At 53.1% G+C, this 14,453-nt stretch overlaps 1 protein-coding gene and 1 long non-coding RNA gene across 20 annotated transcripts in view; both read left to right on the top strand.

Moving 5' to 3' along the window:
• Positions 1-14,453, top strand: part of MLXIPL (MLX interacting protein like) — a 32,888-nt gene that overhangs the window by 3,385 nt on the left and 15,050 nt on the right. For all 19 annotated transcript variants that reach the window (XM_077996444.1, XM_077996451.1, XM_015133322.3 and 16 more), the window contains exon 2: positions 5,312-5,418. In XM_077996444.1, coding sequence (XP_077852570.1) covers positions 5,312-5,418 — 107 coding nt within the window. The remainder of the gene's footprint in view (positions 1-5,311; positions 5,419-14,453) is intronic.
• LOC144339747 (uncharacterized) lies at positions 5,772-11,077 on the top strand. Its single transcript, XR_013415121.1, has 3 exons — positions 5,772-6,435; positions 7,462-7,890; positions 10,194-11,077. It is a non-coding gene; the product is annotated as an uncharacterized LOC144339747 (long non-coding RNA).

Genomic DNA, 14,453 nt, shown 5'->3' with positions numbered 1-14,453 from the left:
GGAAGAGGGGCCTCGAGGGTGCAGGGGAGCAAACAGGACCTGGTTAGGTGGCAGTCTAAAAGGAATTCCTGAAAGGTGGGCGGTGGACAGCTGAACCTGGAGTTTTCTCCACTCTCTCTCTGAGTCTGAGTTGTCTTCTCCTTCTTCTTGTTTATTTATTTATTTATTTTTGGAGACGGAGTCTCACTCTGTTGCCCAGGCTGGAGTGCAGTGGCATGATCTCAGCTCACCACAACCTCCGTCTCCTGAGTTCAAGCAGTTCTCATGCCTCAGCCTCCAGAGTAGATTACAGGAATGTGCCACCATCCCCAGCTAATTTTTTTATTTTCAGTAGAGACAAGGTTTCATCATGTTGGCCAGGCTGGTCTCGAACTCCTGACCTCAAGTGATCTGCCCACCTCGGCCTCCCAAAGTGCTGGGATTACAGGTATGAGCCATTGCGTCCTACCTTTTTCTTTCTTTCTTTTTTTTTTTTTCAAGACAGAGTCTCGCTCTGTCGCCCAGGCTGGAGTGCAGTGGTGCTATCGGAGCTCACTGCAACCTCCACCCCATGGGTTCAAGCAATTCTCTGCCTCAGCCTCCCGAGCAGCTGGGATTACAGGCGCCCGCCACCACGCCTGGCTAGTTTTGTTTGTTTGTTTATTTGTTTGTTTTTTGGTAGAGATGGGGTTTCACCATGTTGGCCAGGCTGGTCTTGAACTCCTGACCTTGTGATCCACCCATCTAGGCCTCCCAAAGTGCTGGGATTACAGGCATGAGCCACCGGGCCCAGCCCTTTTCTTCTTTTAATAGTCTTTTTTGCTGTTGTTGCTGTTTGTTTGTTGTTGAGACAGAGTTTCACTGTGACGCCCAGGCTGGAGTGCAGTGGCATGATCTCAGCTCACTGCAACCTCTGCCTCCCGGGTTCAGGTGGTTCTCCTGCCTCAGCCTTCCGAGTAGCTGGGATTATAGGCACGTGCCACCATGCCCGGCTAATTTTTGTATTTTTAGTAGAGACAGGGTTTCTCCATGTTGGCCAGGCTGGTCTTGAACTCCTCACCTCAGGTGATTCGCCCTCCTCGGCCTCCCAAAGTGCCACCGCACCTGCCCCTTTTAATAGTTTTAAATAGGCCGGGCGCGGTGGCTCACGCCTGTAATCCCAGCACTTTGGGAGGCCGAGGCGGGCGGATCACAAGGTCAGGAGATCGAGACCACGGTGAAACCCCGTCTCTACTAAAAATACAAAAAATTAGCCGGGCGCGGTTGTGGGCGCCTGTAGTCCCAGCTACTCGGGAGGCTGAGGCAGGAGAATGGCGTGAACCCGGGAGGCGGAGCTTGCAGTGAGCCGAGATCGCGCCACTGCATTCCAGCCTGGGCGACAGAGCGAGACTCCATCTCAAAAAAAAAAAAAAAAAAAAAAAAAAAAAAAAAGTTTTAAATAGAGATGAGGTCTCACTGTGTTGCCCAGCTGGTCCTGAACTCCTGGGTTCAAGCAATCCTCTCCCCTCAGCCTCCAAAAGTGCTGAGATTACAGACCTGAGCCACTGCTCCCCGTCATACTTTTCTATTGGTCATAAGAAGTTGTTTGTTTTTTTATGAGTCGGGTTCTCACTCTGTTGCCCAGGCTGGAGTGCAGTGGCGTGATTACAGCTCACTTCAACCTTGAACTCCTGGGCTCAAGAGATCTTCCCACTGTAGCCTCCTGAGTAGCTGGGACTAGAGGTGTGCACCACCATGCCTGGCTAACTTTTTATTTATTTATTTATTTATTTTTGAGATGGAGACTCACTCTGTTGCCCAGGTTGGAGTTCAATGGCACCATCTTGGCTCACTGCAACCTCCACCTCCTGGGTTCAAGCAATTCTTCTTGCCTCAGCCTCCCGAGTAGCTGGGATTACAACTGCCTGCCACCACTATGCCTGGCTGATTTTTTGTATTTTTAGTAGAGATGGAGTTTCACCACGTTGGCTAGGCTGATCTCGAACTCCTGACCTCAGGTGACCCACCTGCCTCGGCCTCCCAAAGTGCTGGGGGGATTATAGGCATGAGCCACTGCACCTGGCCCCAGCTAACTTTTTTTTTTTTTTTTTTTTGAGGCGGAGTCTCGCTCTGTAGCCCGGGCTGGAGTGCAGTGGCCGGATCTCAGCTCGCTGCAAGCTCCGCCTCCCAGGTTTACACCATTCTCCTGCCTCAGCCTCCCGAGTAGCTGGGACTACAGGCGCCCGCCACCTCGCCCGGCTAGTTTTTTGTATTTTTTTAGTAGAGACGGGGTTTCACGGTGTTAGCCAGGATGGTCTCGATCTCCTGACCTCGTGATCCACCCATCTCGGCCTCCCAAAGTGCTGGGATTACAGGCTTGAGCCACCGCGCCCGGCCACCCCAGCTAACTTTTAAACTGTAGAAACAGGCTCTCACTATGTTGCCCAGGCTGATCTCAAACTCCTGGCCTCCTACAGTCCTCCTGCCTCGGCCTTCCAAAGTGCTGGGATTACAGGTGTGAGCCATATCCAGCCAGTCGTAAAAAGTTCTTGAACCCTGCTTTAGGCTCTTGCTCCAGGCCAAGTCTCTCATAGCCCCAACTCCTTTTCTTCCTCCTGGGCTTGGATATTGTCACTGTCACATCTCCTCTAACCCTGCCTGGGCCATGAACATCATAACCTTAGCAAGGAAGGGGGAGGGAAGGCAGGCAGGTCGAGGGTGCAACACGGGGTGATCAGAATGGGCTGGGAGGTTGCTGGGATACTGACAAGGACCACAGACTCAGGAGTCCCCCACCAGGTGCCACAGAAGAAGCTGGCCCAGGAGGTAGCAGAGTCTCCCCCCACCCCCCACCCCCATGTCTTCCTACTAAACAGATGGTGTTTATCTAATTCCCAGAGGGAGGGGGCCAGCCAGTGGCCCAGGGAGCTGGGCTGTGTATCTTATTTGGGTAATGAGGCCTGTTGTCCCTGGTGGGGAGGGGGCAGTCCCCCACCCCCACCCCAAAGCAAACACAGGAGCTTGGAGACCAGGGAGGAGAGAGGGCCCAATGACCAATGCACTCAAGGGGAAAGAGGCTGCAGAGTCAGACTGGCTCCCACCCACGTTTCACCCCCAGAATGCAGGAAAAACCGCTGGAGGAAGCAGGCATGGTTTTCTGAAAGACTAAACCTTGGGAGCCAGGCGCGGTGGCTCACGCCTGTCATCCCAGCACTTTGGGAGGCCAAGGTGGGCGGGGCACTTGAGGTCAGGAGTTCGAAACCAACCAGGCCAACATGGTGAAACCCCGTCTCTACTAAAAATAGAAAAATGAGCTGGGCATCGTGGCATATGTCTATAATCCCAGCTACTCAGGAGGCTGAGGCATTAGAATCGCTTGAACCTGGGACATGGAGGTTGCAGTGAGCCAAGATCATGCCACGGCACTCCAGCCTGGGCGGCAGAATGAGGCTCCATCTCAAAAAAAAAAAAGGCTAAGACTTGGGGCCTCAGCCTTCTCATCTGAGCAAGGGAGAAAAAGGTGTGCTAGAGGGGACTGGTACACAGCCCTGGCTTGTGGATGGAGAGGAGAGAGGGAGGGAGAGACTGGCAGGGGGTCTAAGATCCTGAATGTCTTGACCTCCTGGGTCAGCTTCCTGGAGGCAGCAGACTTGGCCTGTGCCTAGCAGGACCCTCACCAGTGTAAACTCTTCCATCCAGTGGATTTTTTTTTCCTTCAAGACAGGATTTTGCTCTGTTGCCCAGGCTGGAGTGCAGTGGCGTGATCATAGCTCACTGTAGCCTCAAACTCCTGGGCTGAAGAGATCCTCCGACCTCTGCCTCCCTAGTAGCTAGGACTACAGGCGCATGCCGCCACCCCCGGCTAATTAAAAAAATTTTTTTTAGAGATGGGGTCTTGCTATGCTGCCCAGGCTAGTCTCAAACTCCTGGGCTCAAGCAATCCTCCCGCCTTGGCCTCCCGAAGTGGTGGGATTACAGCCGTGAGCTACCGCACCCAGCCCACCTTGTGGATTTGATGGACAGCTAAGGTTAGAATGAGGGTGCTCTGTCTCCACGGATACCATTCCTCAGTCCTGGCTGTCTTCCTTTGGGATCTGCTGGTTCATTGTCTTCTGCAGAGCCCTGAGAAGAGCACACGTTCTCGCTGAGTCCAGGTTGCCATCCTGGGAATCTGGGCATGGCAGACACCAAAAGGACCGTACGATGAAGGCAGTGACTGCCACTCTCTATAAAGAGACACCCTCGACCAGGCATGGTGGCTCACGTCTGTAATCCCAGCACTTTGGGAGGCCAAGGTGGGCAGATCACTTGAGGTCAGGAGTTTGAGACCAGCCTGGCCAACATGGTGAAACCCCGTCTTTACTAAAAATACCAAAAAAAATTAGCCAAACATGGCGGCACACACCTGTAATCCCAGCTACTCAGGAGGCTGAGGCACGAGAATTGTTTGAATCCGGGAGACGGAGGTGGCAGTGAGCTGAGATCCCACCACTGCACTCCAGCCTGGATGACAGACTGAGACTCCGTCCTAAAAACAAAACAAAACAAAACACAGAGGCTCCCTCTCTACCAGGCAAACCATGGCCATCCCCTTTGCCTCTCCTGCGCCTAAGGAGGCTTGAGTGACCTTGGACCTGCCCCTTTCCTCCCTGACTTTCAAGAAGTTCTTTTTTTTTTTTTTTTTTGAGACGGAATTTCACTCTTGTTGCCCAGGCTGGAGTGCGGTGGTGCAAACTTGGCTCACTGCAACCTCCGCCTCCCAGGCTCAAGCAATTATCCTGCCTCAGCCTCCTGAGTAGCTGGGATTACAGGTGTGCGCCACCACACCCAGCTAATTTTGTACTTTTAGTAGAGACAGGGTTTCACTATGTTAGACTAGGCTGGTCTCGAACTCCTGACCTCAGGCAATCCACCCGCCTTGGCCTCCCAAAGTTCTGGGATGACAGGCATGAGCCACCATGCCCAGCCCAGGAAGGTCATTTCTTATTCTCTTAAGAAATGGGCTTGAGCACTGTCCCCAGGCAGCCTCCAAGACACACCTGTGAGGCCACTGGACATCGCTGTTCCCAGGGCCGAGCTGATCCACAGGTTTCAGTGTGGCTTTTGTTCTGTAGTAGACTGACAAACAGGTCTCCCCAGGGAACACAGGGGCCACTGGTGGGAGTCTGGAAGGGGATTTTGAAGGTCTGACTCTCCAGGTAGGAATTTCAGGCAGGTTGGGTTGGGGGGGCCAGATTTGGAGGGTCCCCTCGAATGCCAACCATAGATGGATGCCAAGTGCATGGGGAACGTGGGGACCAGCCTCTGCGGCAGCACCGGATCTCCCTAACCTCACTCCTCTCCCCTTTGACAGTGGCAAGCTGGTGTCTCCCAAGTGGAAGAATTTCAAAGGCCTCAAGCTGCTCTGCAGGGACAAGATCCGCCTGAACAACGCCATCTGGAGGGCCTGGTATATCCAGTGTGAGTGGGCACCAGCAGCCTCCCCAGCCGGGAGGGACCGCCCCCTCCAACCCTCCTGCCAGACGGTTCTACATGGTGGCTGCCCAGGAAAACCCCCAGGGCCCTGAAGGCCAGCACTAGCAGAGTTCTGCCAACTTTTTTTTTTTTTTTTTTTTTTTCTGAGACATAGTCTTGCTCTGTTGCCCAAGTTGGAGTGCAGTGGTGCCATCTCGGCTCACCGCAACTTCCGCCTCCTGGGTTCAAGCCATTCTCCTGCCTCAGTCTCCCAAGTAGCTGGGACTGCAGGCACCCACCACCATGCCCAGCTAATTTTTGTATTTTTAGTAGAGACAGGGTTTCACCATGTTGGCCAGGCTGGTCTCGAACTCCTGACCTCAAGTGATCTACCCACCTTGGTCTCCCAAAGTGCTGGGATTACAGGCGTGAGCCACCATGCCCTACCCTGACAGCCTTTTAGGGGGAGACCAGGCCCCCAGCACCAGGACTCCTGAACAGCTCCTGACCTCCAGGGGGTCTCGGGAAATGTGTCCCAAAGGGTGCTTTCCACTGTGAAGCTTGGCACAGCAGAGGTCACCCCTCAGTAGCACTAGGGTAGGCTGAGATTTGGGGTACAGTTCAAAGCCCATTTTGCATCCCATTAGCATAGTCGAGTGCCTTGAATGCCAGGGTGAAAAGGGCCATTAGACACTAGCGGGGCCAACTGCATCACTTTGTAAATGGAGAAACTGAGGATCCCGCATGGGTCTCCACCAGCCTTTCATTGAAGTCCTTCCTGAATATCCAGTAGGTGCCCACCATGGAGAATTGGGCAGAGGGGATCCAGAGAGGCCATGCCATCTAGTGGAAGGAACTCTGGACTTAGAGTTGCCCAGAGCTAGTTCCTCCACCCCATCTCTGCCCCTTGCTGGCTGTGTGACTTCAGGCTAGTTGCCTACCCTCTCTGAACCTGCTTCCTTATCTATAAAAACGAAGCCATGGTGGCTCACACCTATAATCCCAGCACTTGGGGAGGCCAAGGTGGGCGGATCATGAGGTCAGGAGATCGAGACCATCCTGGCTAACATGGTGAAACCCCCGTGTCTACTAAAAATACAAAAAATTAGCCGAGTGTGGTGGCGGGCACCTGTAGTCCCAGCTACTCGGGAGGCTGAGGCAGGAGAATGGCGTGAACCTGGGAGGTGAAGATTGCAGTGAGCAGAGATTATGCCACTGCACTCCAGCCTGGGCGACAGAGAGAGACTCTGTCTAAAAAAAAAACGAGGCCAATAGTCCTACCTTTCCTTTCATGGTTGGTATGCAGACAACCCGTATTCAAGGGTGTTGCCGCTAGGTTGGTGTCCAATACATGATGTACCCTTGAGGAGGTCACATTCATTTGGGAACACCCCACTCCCCATGGCAGGGCAGCAGAGGCAGAGAGGACTTGGATCCATCAGCCCTGTGTTGGGACCTTATCCAGCTCAGGTTCTGCTGCAGGATCAAAGGCTGCACTGAGCTGGGAATGCAAAGCCCCGGAGAGACCACATGCAGTATTCTCTGTCCTCGCCCCACTGGATTTCATCCAAGCAGGGAGAGGGTGTGTTTTCTGGTTTCCATTTACCTACATGCCAGGCACTTTCGTAAATCACCTTATTTAAGGCTTCCTAGCAACCCTGGGAGATAGGTTTTATTACCACCATTTTATGGATGAGCAACTGAGGCTCAGAAGGCAAGTGACGTATTCAGGTTCACAGAGCGTAAAAGAAGCAGAGCTGCGGCTGACTGGAAGTCCACAGTTCCCCGACTCCAAATTGTGTGTGGGGGAGTGTTTTGTTTTGTTTTGTTTTCTTTTCTTTTCTTTTTTTTTTTGAGACGGAGTCTCGCTCTGTCACCCAGGCTGGAGCGCAGTGGCCGGATCTCAGCTCACTGCAAGCTCCGCCTCCCGGGTTTACGCCATTCTCCTGCCTCAGCCTCCCGAGTAGCTGGGACTACAGGCGCCCGCCACCGCGCCCGGCTAATTTTTTTTGTATTTTAGTAGAGACGGGGTTTCACCGTGTTAGCCAGGAAGGTCTCGATCTCCTGACCTCGTGATCCACCCGTCTCGGCCTCCAAAGGTGCTGGGATTACAGGCTTGAGCCACCGCGCCCGGCCTTTGTTTTGTTTTTTAATATGAAATTTCGTTCATGTCGCCCATACTGGAGTGCAGTGGCGTGATCTTGGCTCACTGCAACCTCCATCTCCTGGGTTTAAAAGATTCTCCTGCCCAATGGCGTAAACCTGGGAGGCGGAGCTTGCAGTGAGCTGAGATCCGGCCACTGCACTCCAGCCTGGGCGACAGAGCGAGACTCCATCTCAAAAAAAAAAAAAAAAAAAAAGGATTCTCCTGCCTCAGCCTCTTGCACCGCTCCTGGGGCAAGAAGGACTTTCCAATTTGTATTGTTTCGTGTTGTTTGTTTACTTCCCTTATCTGTCCCGCTAAACTGTGGGCACCAAGTAGCTGGGATTACATGCGCCTGCCAAATTTTGTATTTTTAGTGGAGACAGGGTTTCACCATGTTGGCCAGGCTGGTCTCGAACTCCTGACCTCAGGTGATCTGCCCGCCTCAGCCTCCCAAAGTGCTGGGATTATAGGCGTGAGCCACCACACCCAGCCTACAGAAGAAATTTCTGATGACAGTTGAGGCATGATGTCACCCGGGGTCCTCACCCAGACACACTGGTCTCCAGCTATTGTACAAGTTGCTGGAAGGACCTCAGGTTCGGAATCAGACAGAGTGAGGTTTCAGTCAAGCCCTAGCACGCCCTACCTGTGTGGGCTTGGCAAAGTCTCCAGCCTCCCAGAGCGTAAGCTTGCAAAGCTTGTGAAGATGGGAATGACAGGTCCTATTTGTTTTTTCTTGGTTTTCTTTTTTTGAAACAGTCTTGCTCTGTCACCCATGCTGGAGTGCAATGGCACGATCTCAGCTCACTGCAACCTTCACCTCCCAGTTCAAGCAACTATTGTGCCTCAGCCTCCCAAGTAGCTGGGACTACGGGCGCCTGCCACCATGCCTGGCTAATTTTTGTATTTTTAGTAGAGACGGGGTTTCGCCATGTTGCCCAGGCTGGTCTTGAATTCCTGGCCGCAAGTGATCTGCCCACCTCGGCCTCCCAAAGTGCTGGGATTACAGGCACGAGCCACTGCGCCTGGCTAATAGGTCCTATTTCTGAGGTTCACTGAGTTTTCAGTGAGATCATCCGTATCTCACTGTCATAGTCATAGCAGCACGTGACACACATACAACAAATGTCAAGACCCCTCCTCCTCCCTAAACGCCAAAGGTTTGAAGGTGGGCTTCATGGGAGCGGGGAGGAGAGGGGCTGCTTGGCTCGATGTCCCTAACGTCTCGCCTTAGGGCTCAAGCAAGAAGGGCCCGGCCACCCCCTGCAGGCTCCTAGCCTCTAAGATCCTTCCTTTCGTGATCCAACAGTCATTCTGCCACACTCTGAAATCGTCTTGGTTTCCTGGGAGCTCCCCGGCACTTTGCACCGCTCTTGGGGCAAGAAGGACTTTCCACTTTACATTGTCTCGTGGTGTTTGTTTACTTTCCTTATCTCTCCCACTAAGCTGTGGGCACCCTGCCTGATTCATCCATGTGTCCTGTCCCAGTATCTGTCCCAGCGTAGGTGCAAAGGGTTAGGCGGCTGAATGAAGGGATGAACTTATCGGTGTTAAACAAAGCCTGCCCCAGCCCCCAGGAAGGCACAGCCTTTCCATGAGGAACAGTCCAGAGCGTGGGGTCGCTGGGCTGGGGAGGGAAGAACCACTCGGCCCTGACTCTCTGGAAGCCCTGGACAAACTTTTTTTTTCTTTTCTTTTTTTTTTTTTTTTTTGAGATGGAGTCTCACTCTGTTGCCCAGGCTGGAGTGCAATGGTGCGATCTCGGCTCACTGCAGCCTCCGCCTCCCGGGTTCAAGCGATTCTCCTGCCTCAGCCTCCTGAGTAGCTGGGACTACAGGTGCACGCCACCATGCCCAGCTAATTTTTTGTATTTTCAGTAGAGACAGGGTTTCTCCATGTTGGTCAGGCTGGTCTCGAGCTCCCGACCTCAGGTGATCTGCCCACCTCAGCCTCCCAAACTGCTGGGATTACGGGCGTGAGCCACCGCGCCTGGCCTAACAAACTTTTTTTATTTTATTTTTTGAGACGGGGTCTCGCTTTTTCACCCAAGCTGGAGTGCAGTGAAGCCAACATAGCTCACTGCGGCCTCCGATTCCTGGGCTCAAGCAATTCCCCCACCTCAGCCTCCCTAGTAGCTGGGACTACAGGCATGCGCCCCCACACCCAGCTATTTTTTATTTTTAATTTTTTGTAGGGGCAGGGTCTCACTAGGTTGCTCAGGCTGGTCTCAAACTCCTGGCCTCAAGCAGTCCTCTCAGTTCAGCCGCCCAAAATGTTAGGGTTACAGGCATGAGCCACTACACCGTACCAGGACAAATTTCATCTTTGCTGGTGTTTATTTCCTCATCTGGAAAGCCAGGGGCAGACACGCTTTGAGACCCTCCTTCCTTATCTAGCCCCCTGGGAGTCTATGCACCCAAGGACCCATCCCTTTGTCTTCTGTCCAAGCTGGGCTCAGAAACTAGGACAAAACCCCTCCTTCAATCCTATGAGTGTCCATTTTGGAGAATGCTTTTTTTTTTTTTTTGAGACAGTCTCACTCTGTCACCCAGGCTGGGGTGCAGTGGTGCAGTCTTGGCTCACTGCAACCTCTACCTCCCGTGTTCAAGCAATTCTCATGCCTCAGCCTCCCAAGTAGCTGGGATTATGGGCATGCACCACCACGCCTGGCTAATTTCTGTATTTTTAGTAGAGATGGGGGTCTCACTATGTTGCCCAGGCTGGTCTTGAACTCCTGGATTCAAGTGATACACCCACCTTAGCCTCCCAAAGTGCTGGGATTACAGGTGTGAGCCACCGTGACCGGCAGATTCTGGAGAGTGTTCTTTAGGACAGAACTTTGTAAATGATGCTAAAAAGCCCTAGTAAATTTCATGTTCCAGTGGTCCCCCTTCCTCTGTGTCCTCGTTTGTCCCAGAGGAAGTTGGCTGGGGCAGGAAGGGTCAGCAGCTGTTCTCTTTGTCAGAGCAGCCAGGGAAAGTCTCAGGTTGCCTCTAAGTAGACCAGCTGCGTGTCAAGCTCTGTGCCAAAGGCAGGAGCTGCTTTTATTCCCTGTCGCAAGGTGAGCATGTAAAGACCTGACAAGCCAGGGTGAAGAGGAGGTGGGCAGCGCTATGGGCTTTGGGAGGCAGGAAGGCTTCCTGGAGGAGGTGCTATCCTGAATTATGGACAGAGGAGGGAAGGTAAGCGGGGCTTCCCTGTAGAATAAGACCAGAAGGGCTGGATGTGGCGGCTCACGCCTGTAATCCCAGCACTTTAGGAGGCCGAGGTGGGCAGATCACTTGAGGTCAGGAATTGGAGGCCAGCCTGGCCAACATGGAGAAACCCCATCTCTACTAAAAATACAAAAATTAGTGGGGCGTGGTGGCACATGCCTGTAATCCCCGCTACTAGGGGAGCTGAGGCAGGAGAATTGCTTGAACCCAGAAGGCAAAGGTTGCAGTGAGCCAAGATCAGGCCACTGCACTCCAGCCTGGGTGACAGAGTGAGACTTCATTTCAAAAAAAAAAAAAAAAAAAAGGTGGGCTATGTGACTTCAAGGTGAGGTGTATAAAGGAGATAGGGAGGCCGGGTGTGGTGACTCACGCCTGTAATTCCAGCATTTTGGGAGGCCGAGGCAGGTGGATCGCCTGAGCTCAGGAGTTCAAGAGCAGCCTGGGCAACATGGCGAAACCCCATCTCTACCAAAACTACAAAAAACCAGCCGGGCATGGTGGCACATGCCTGTAGTCCCAGCTACTCGGGAGGCTGAAGTGGGAGGATCACTTGAGCCTGGGAGGTGGAGGCTGCAGTGAGCCAAGGCCGTAGCACTGTACCACTGCTCTCCAACTTGGGTGACAAGAGTGAGACCCCATCTCAAAAAAAGGAGACGAGGAGCTGGGAGAAGCAAGTGGTGGCCCAGTCATGAGGAGGGGGAGGGGCTTGGAAGCCAAGCCAAGGAGTGTGGACTTTGTCCCAGAGGCAGTAGGGAGCCATGGAGGGTTCCAGACCTGAACTGCACTTTAGAAATAATTGACCTGGCTGCAACTGGAAGATGAGCTTAGAGTGTAAAGCTGGAGTCAGGGAGGTCCCTGTGAGAAATGACACCAGGCCAGGGGGTGACACAGTGAGAGAGGATGGAGGGGAGGGGACAGCGGGAGAAATGTCACAGATCCTATGAGATTGAGACTTTTAATCTCAATCAGACCTGGAATATAACAGTCAGACCTCGAATGCTGGGAGTCAGTGGGGTTTTTGTGGCGTTTTGGGACATCCTAGGGAGGGTCCCCAGGCAGCTGGATATGAGGCTAGAGCAGGAAAGGGCCAGAGTGAGAGAGGCTGAGGGGTGGGCATTGCAAAGGAGTCCGTGAAAAGTGGTCAGGGGCTGGGCGTGGTGGCTCACTCCTGCAATCCCAGCACTTTGGGAGGCTGAAGCAGTCAGATCGCTTGAGCCCGGGAGTTTGAGAACAGCCTGGGCAACATGGTAAAACTATGTTGAATTTTTTAAAGAAGTCACAAGTTAGCTGGGTGCAGTGACATATGCCTGTAGTCCCAGCTACCCTGGAGGCTGAGGTGGGAGGATCACTGGCACCCAGGACGTGGAGATTGAAGTGACCCAAAATCCCTGCCACTGCACTCCAGCCTGGGCAACAGATTGAGTCCTTGTCTCAAGCACACACACACACACACACACACACACATACACACACACACCAGCCTGGGCAACAGATTGAGTCCTTGTCTCAAGCGCGCACACACACACACACACACACACACACACACACAAAACCAGCCTGGGCAACAGATTGAGTCCTTGTCTCAAGCGCACACACACACACACACACACACACCCCAGCCTGGGCAACAGATTGAGTCCTTGTCTCAAACACACACACACACACACACACACACACACACACACACACCAGCCTGGGCAAAAGATTGAGTCCTTGTCTCAAGCACACACACACACACACACATACACAAAGTGGCCAGGGCCTGGTGCGGTGGCTGACACCTGTAATCCCAGCACTTTGGGAGGCTGAAGTAGGAGATCATTTGAGGTCAAGAGTTTGAGACCAGCCTGACCAATATGGTGAAACCATGTCTCTATTGAAAATACAAAAATTAGCCAGGCGTAGTGACGCCTGCCTGTAATCGCAGCTACTTGGGAGACTGAGGCAGGAGAATCGCTTGAACCCGGGAGGTGGAGGTTGCAGTGAGCTGAGATCGTGGCACTGTACTCCAGCCTGGGCAACAAGAGCAAAATGTCATCTCAAAAAAAAAAAAAAAAAGTGGCCAGGGAAGCTAGGAGATAAAGAAAAGCCTGGTGAGCTCAGGAATTCGAGGCCAGTCCAGGCAATATAGTGTGACCCTGTCTCTACCAAAAAATTAAAAATAACAATAATAAAAAAGAAGAGGCCAGGCACAGTGGCTCATGCCTGTAATCCCAATACCTTGGGAGGCCAAGGCAAGAGGATTCCTTGAGCTCAGGAGTTCGAGACCAGCCTGGGCAACACAGGGAGACCCCGTCTCTACAGATAATTTAAAAATTAGCCAGACATGGTGGTGTACGCCAGAGGCTGAGGCGGGAGGATCGCTTGAGCCCAGGAGGTGAAGCCTTCAGTGAGCTATGATTGCACCACTGCACTCTGGCCTGGGCAACAGAGCAAGACCCTGTTTCAGAAAAAACAACAAAAACAAAAAAGAGCCTGGAATGTGTGTTGGGGCCAAGGGCAAGAGCCTGGGGAGAGGTCAGGATTGGAGACTGGGAGGGGAGGTGGAGGCCTGGAAGAGGATGCAGGTTGGTGATCAGAAGTGAACCAAGGGTGGTTCTTTGCAATGAAAGTGGGTAGTGCCAAGCCTCCTGAGGCAGAGGACCCAAGGCTCTAGGCCCCTGGCCTCCTGGTCTAACCAAGACTTTCTTTTTTTCCTTCTTTTTTTTTGAGATGGATTCTTGCTCTGTCACCAGGCTGGAGTGCAGTGGTGTGATCTCACTGCAACCTCCACCACCCCTTGGGTTCAAGCAATTCTCCTGCCTCAGCCTCCTGAGTAGCTGGGAGTACAGGCATGCGCCACCATGCCCGGCTAATTTTTTGTTGTTGTTGTTGAGACGGAGTCTCGCTCTGTCACCCAGGCTGGAGTGCAGTGGCCGGATCTCAGCTCACTGCAAGCTCCGCCTCCTGAGTTCACGCCATTCTCCTGCCTCAGCCTCCCAAGTAGCTGGGACTACAGGCGCCTGCCACCTCGCCCAGCTAGTTTTTTGTATTTTTTTTAGTAGAGACGGGGTTTCACCATGTTAGCCAGGATGGTCTCGATCTCCTGACCTCGTGATCCGCCCGTCTCGGCCTCCCAAAGTGCCGGGATTACAGGCTTGAGCCACCACGCCCGGCTCCCTGGCTAATTTTTGTATTTTTAGTAGAGACGGGGTTTACCATGTTAGCCAGGCTGGTCTTGATCTCCTGACCTCGTGATCCACCCACCTAGGCCTCCCAAAGTGCTGGGATTACAGGCGTGAGCCACCGCGCCCGGCCCTAACTGGGACTTTCTGGAGGCAGCTCGCCCTCTGTGGTCTATGGTCCCACAATCCATTCAGCAGTCTTTGCCAGTGTACCTATGGGGCTCCAGAGGGACCCAGAAAAGGTGTGGGAGATTGGATTCACGGTGCCCCCTAGAAGAGGAAGATCAGGCTGGGTGCAGTGGTTCAAGCCTGTAATCCCAGCACTTTGGAAGGCTGAGGCAGGTGGATCACCTGAGATCAGCAGTTCAAGACCAGCCTGGCCAACATGGTGAAATCCCGTCTCTACTAAAAATACAAAAATTAGCTGGGCCTGGTGGTGGGTGCCTGTAGTCCCAGCTACTCAGGAGGCTGAGGCAGGAGAATCGCTTGAACCCGGGAGGCGGAGGTTGCAGTGAG

The sequence above is a fragment of the Macaca mulatta genome, chromosome 3 (genome assembly GCF_049350105.2).
Source record: "Macaca mulatta isolate MMU2019108-1 chromosome 3, T2T-MMU8v2.0, whole genome shotgun sequence".
Taxonomy (NCBI): Eukaryota; Metazoa; Chordata; class Mammalia; order Primates; family Cercopithecidae; genus Macaca; species Macaca mulatta.
The sequence above is the reverse complement of the archived record's forward strand: the minus strand, read 5'-3'. Positions and strand labels throughout refer to the sequence as shown.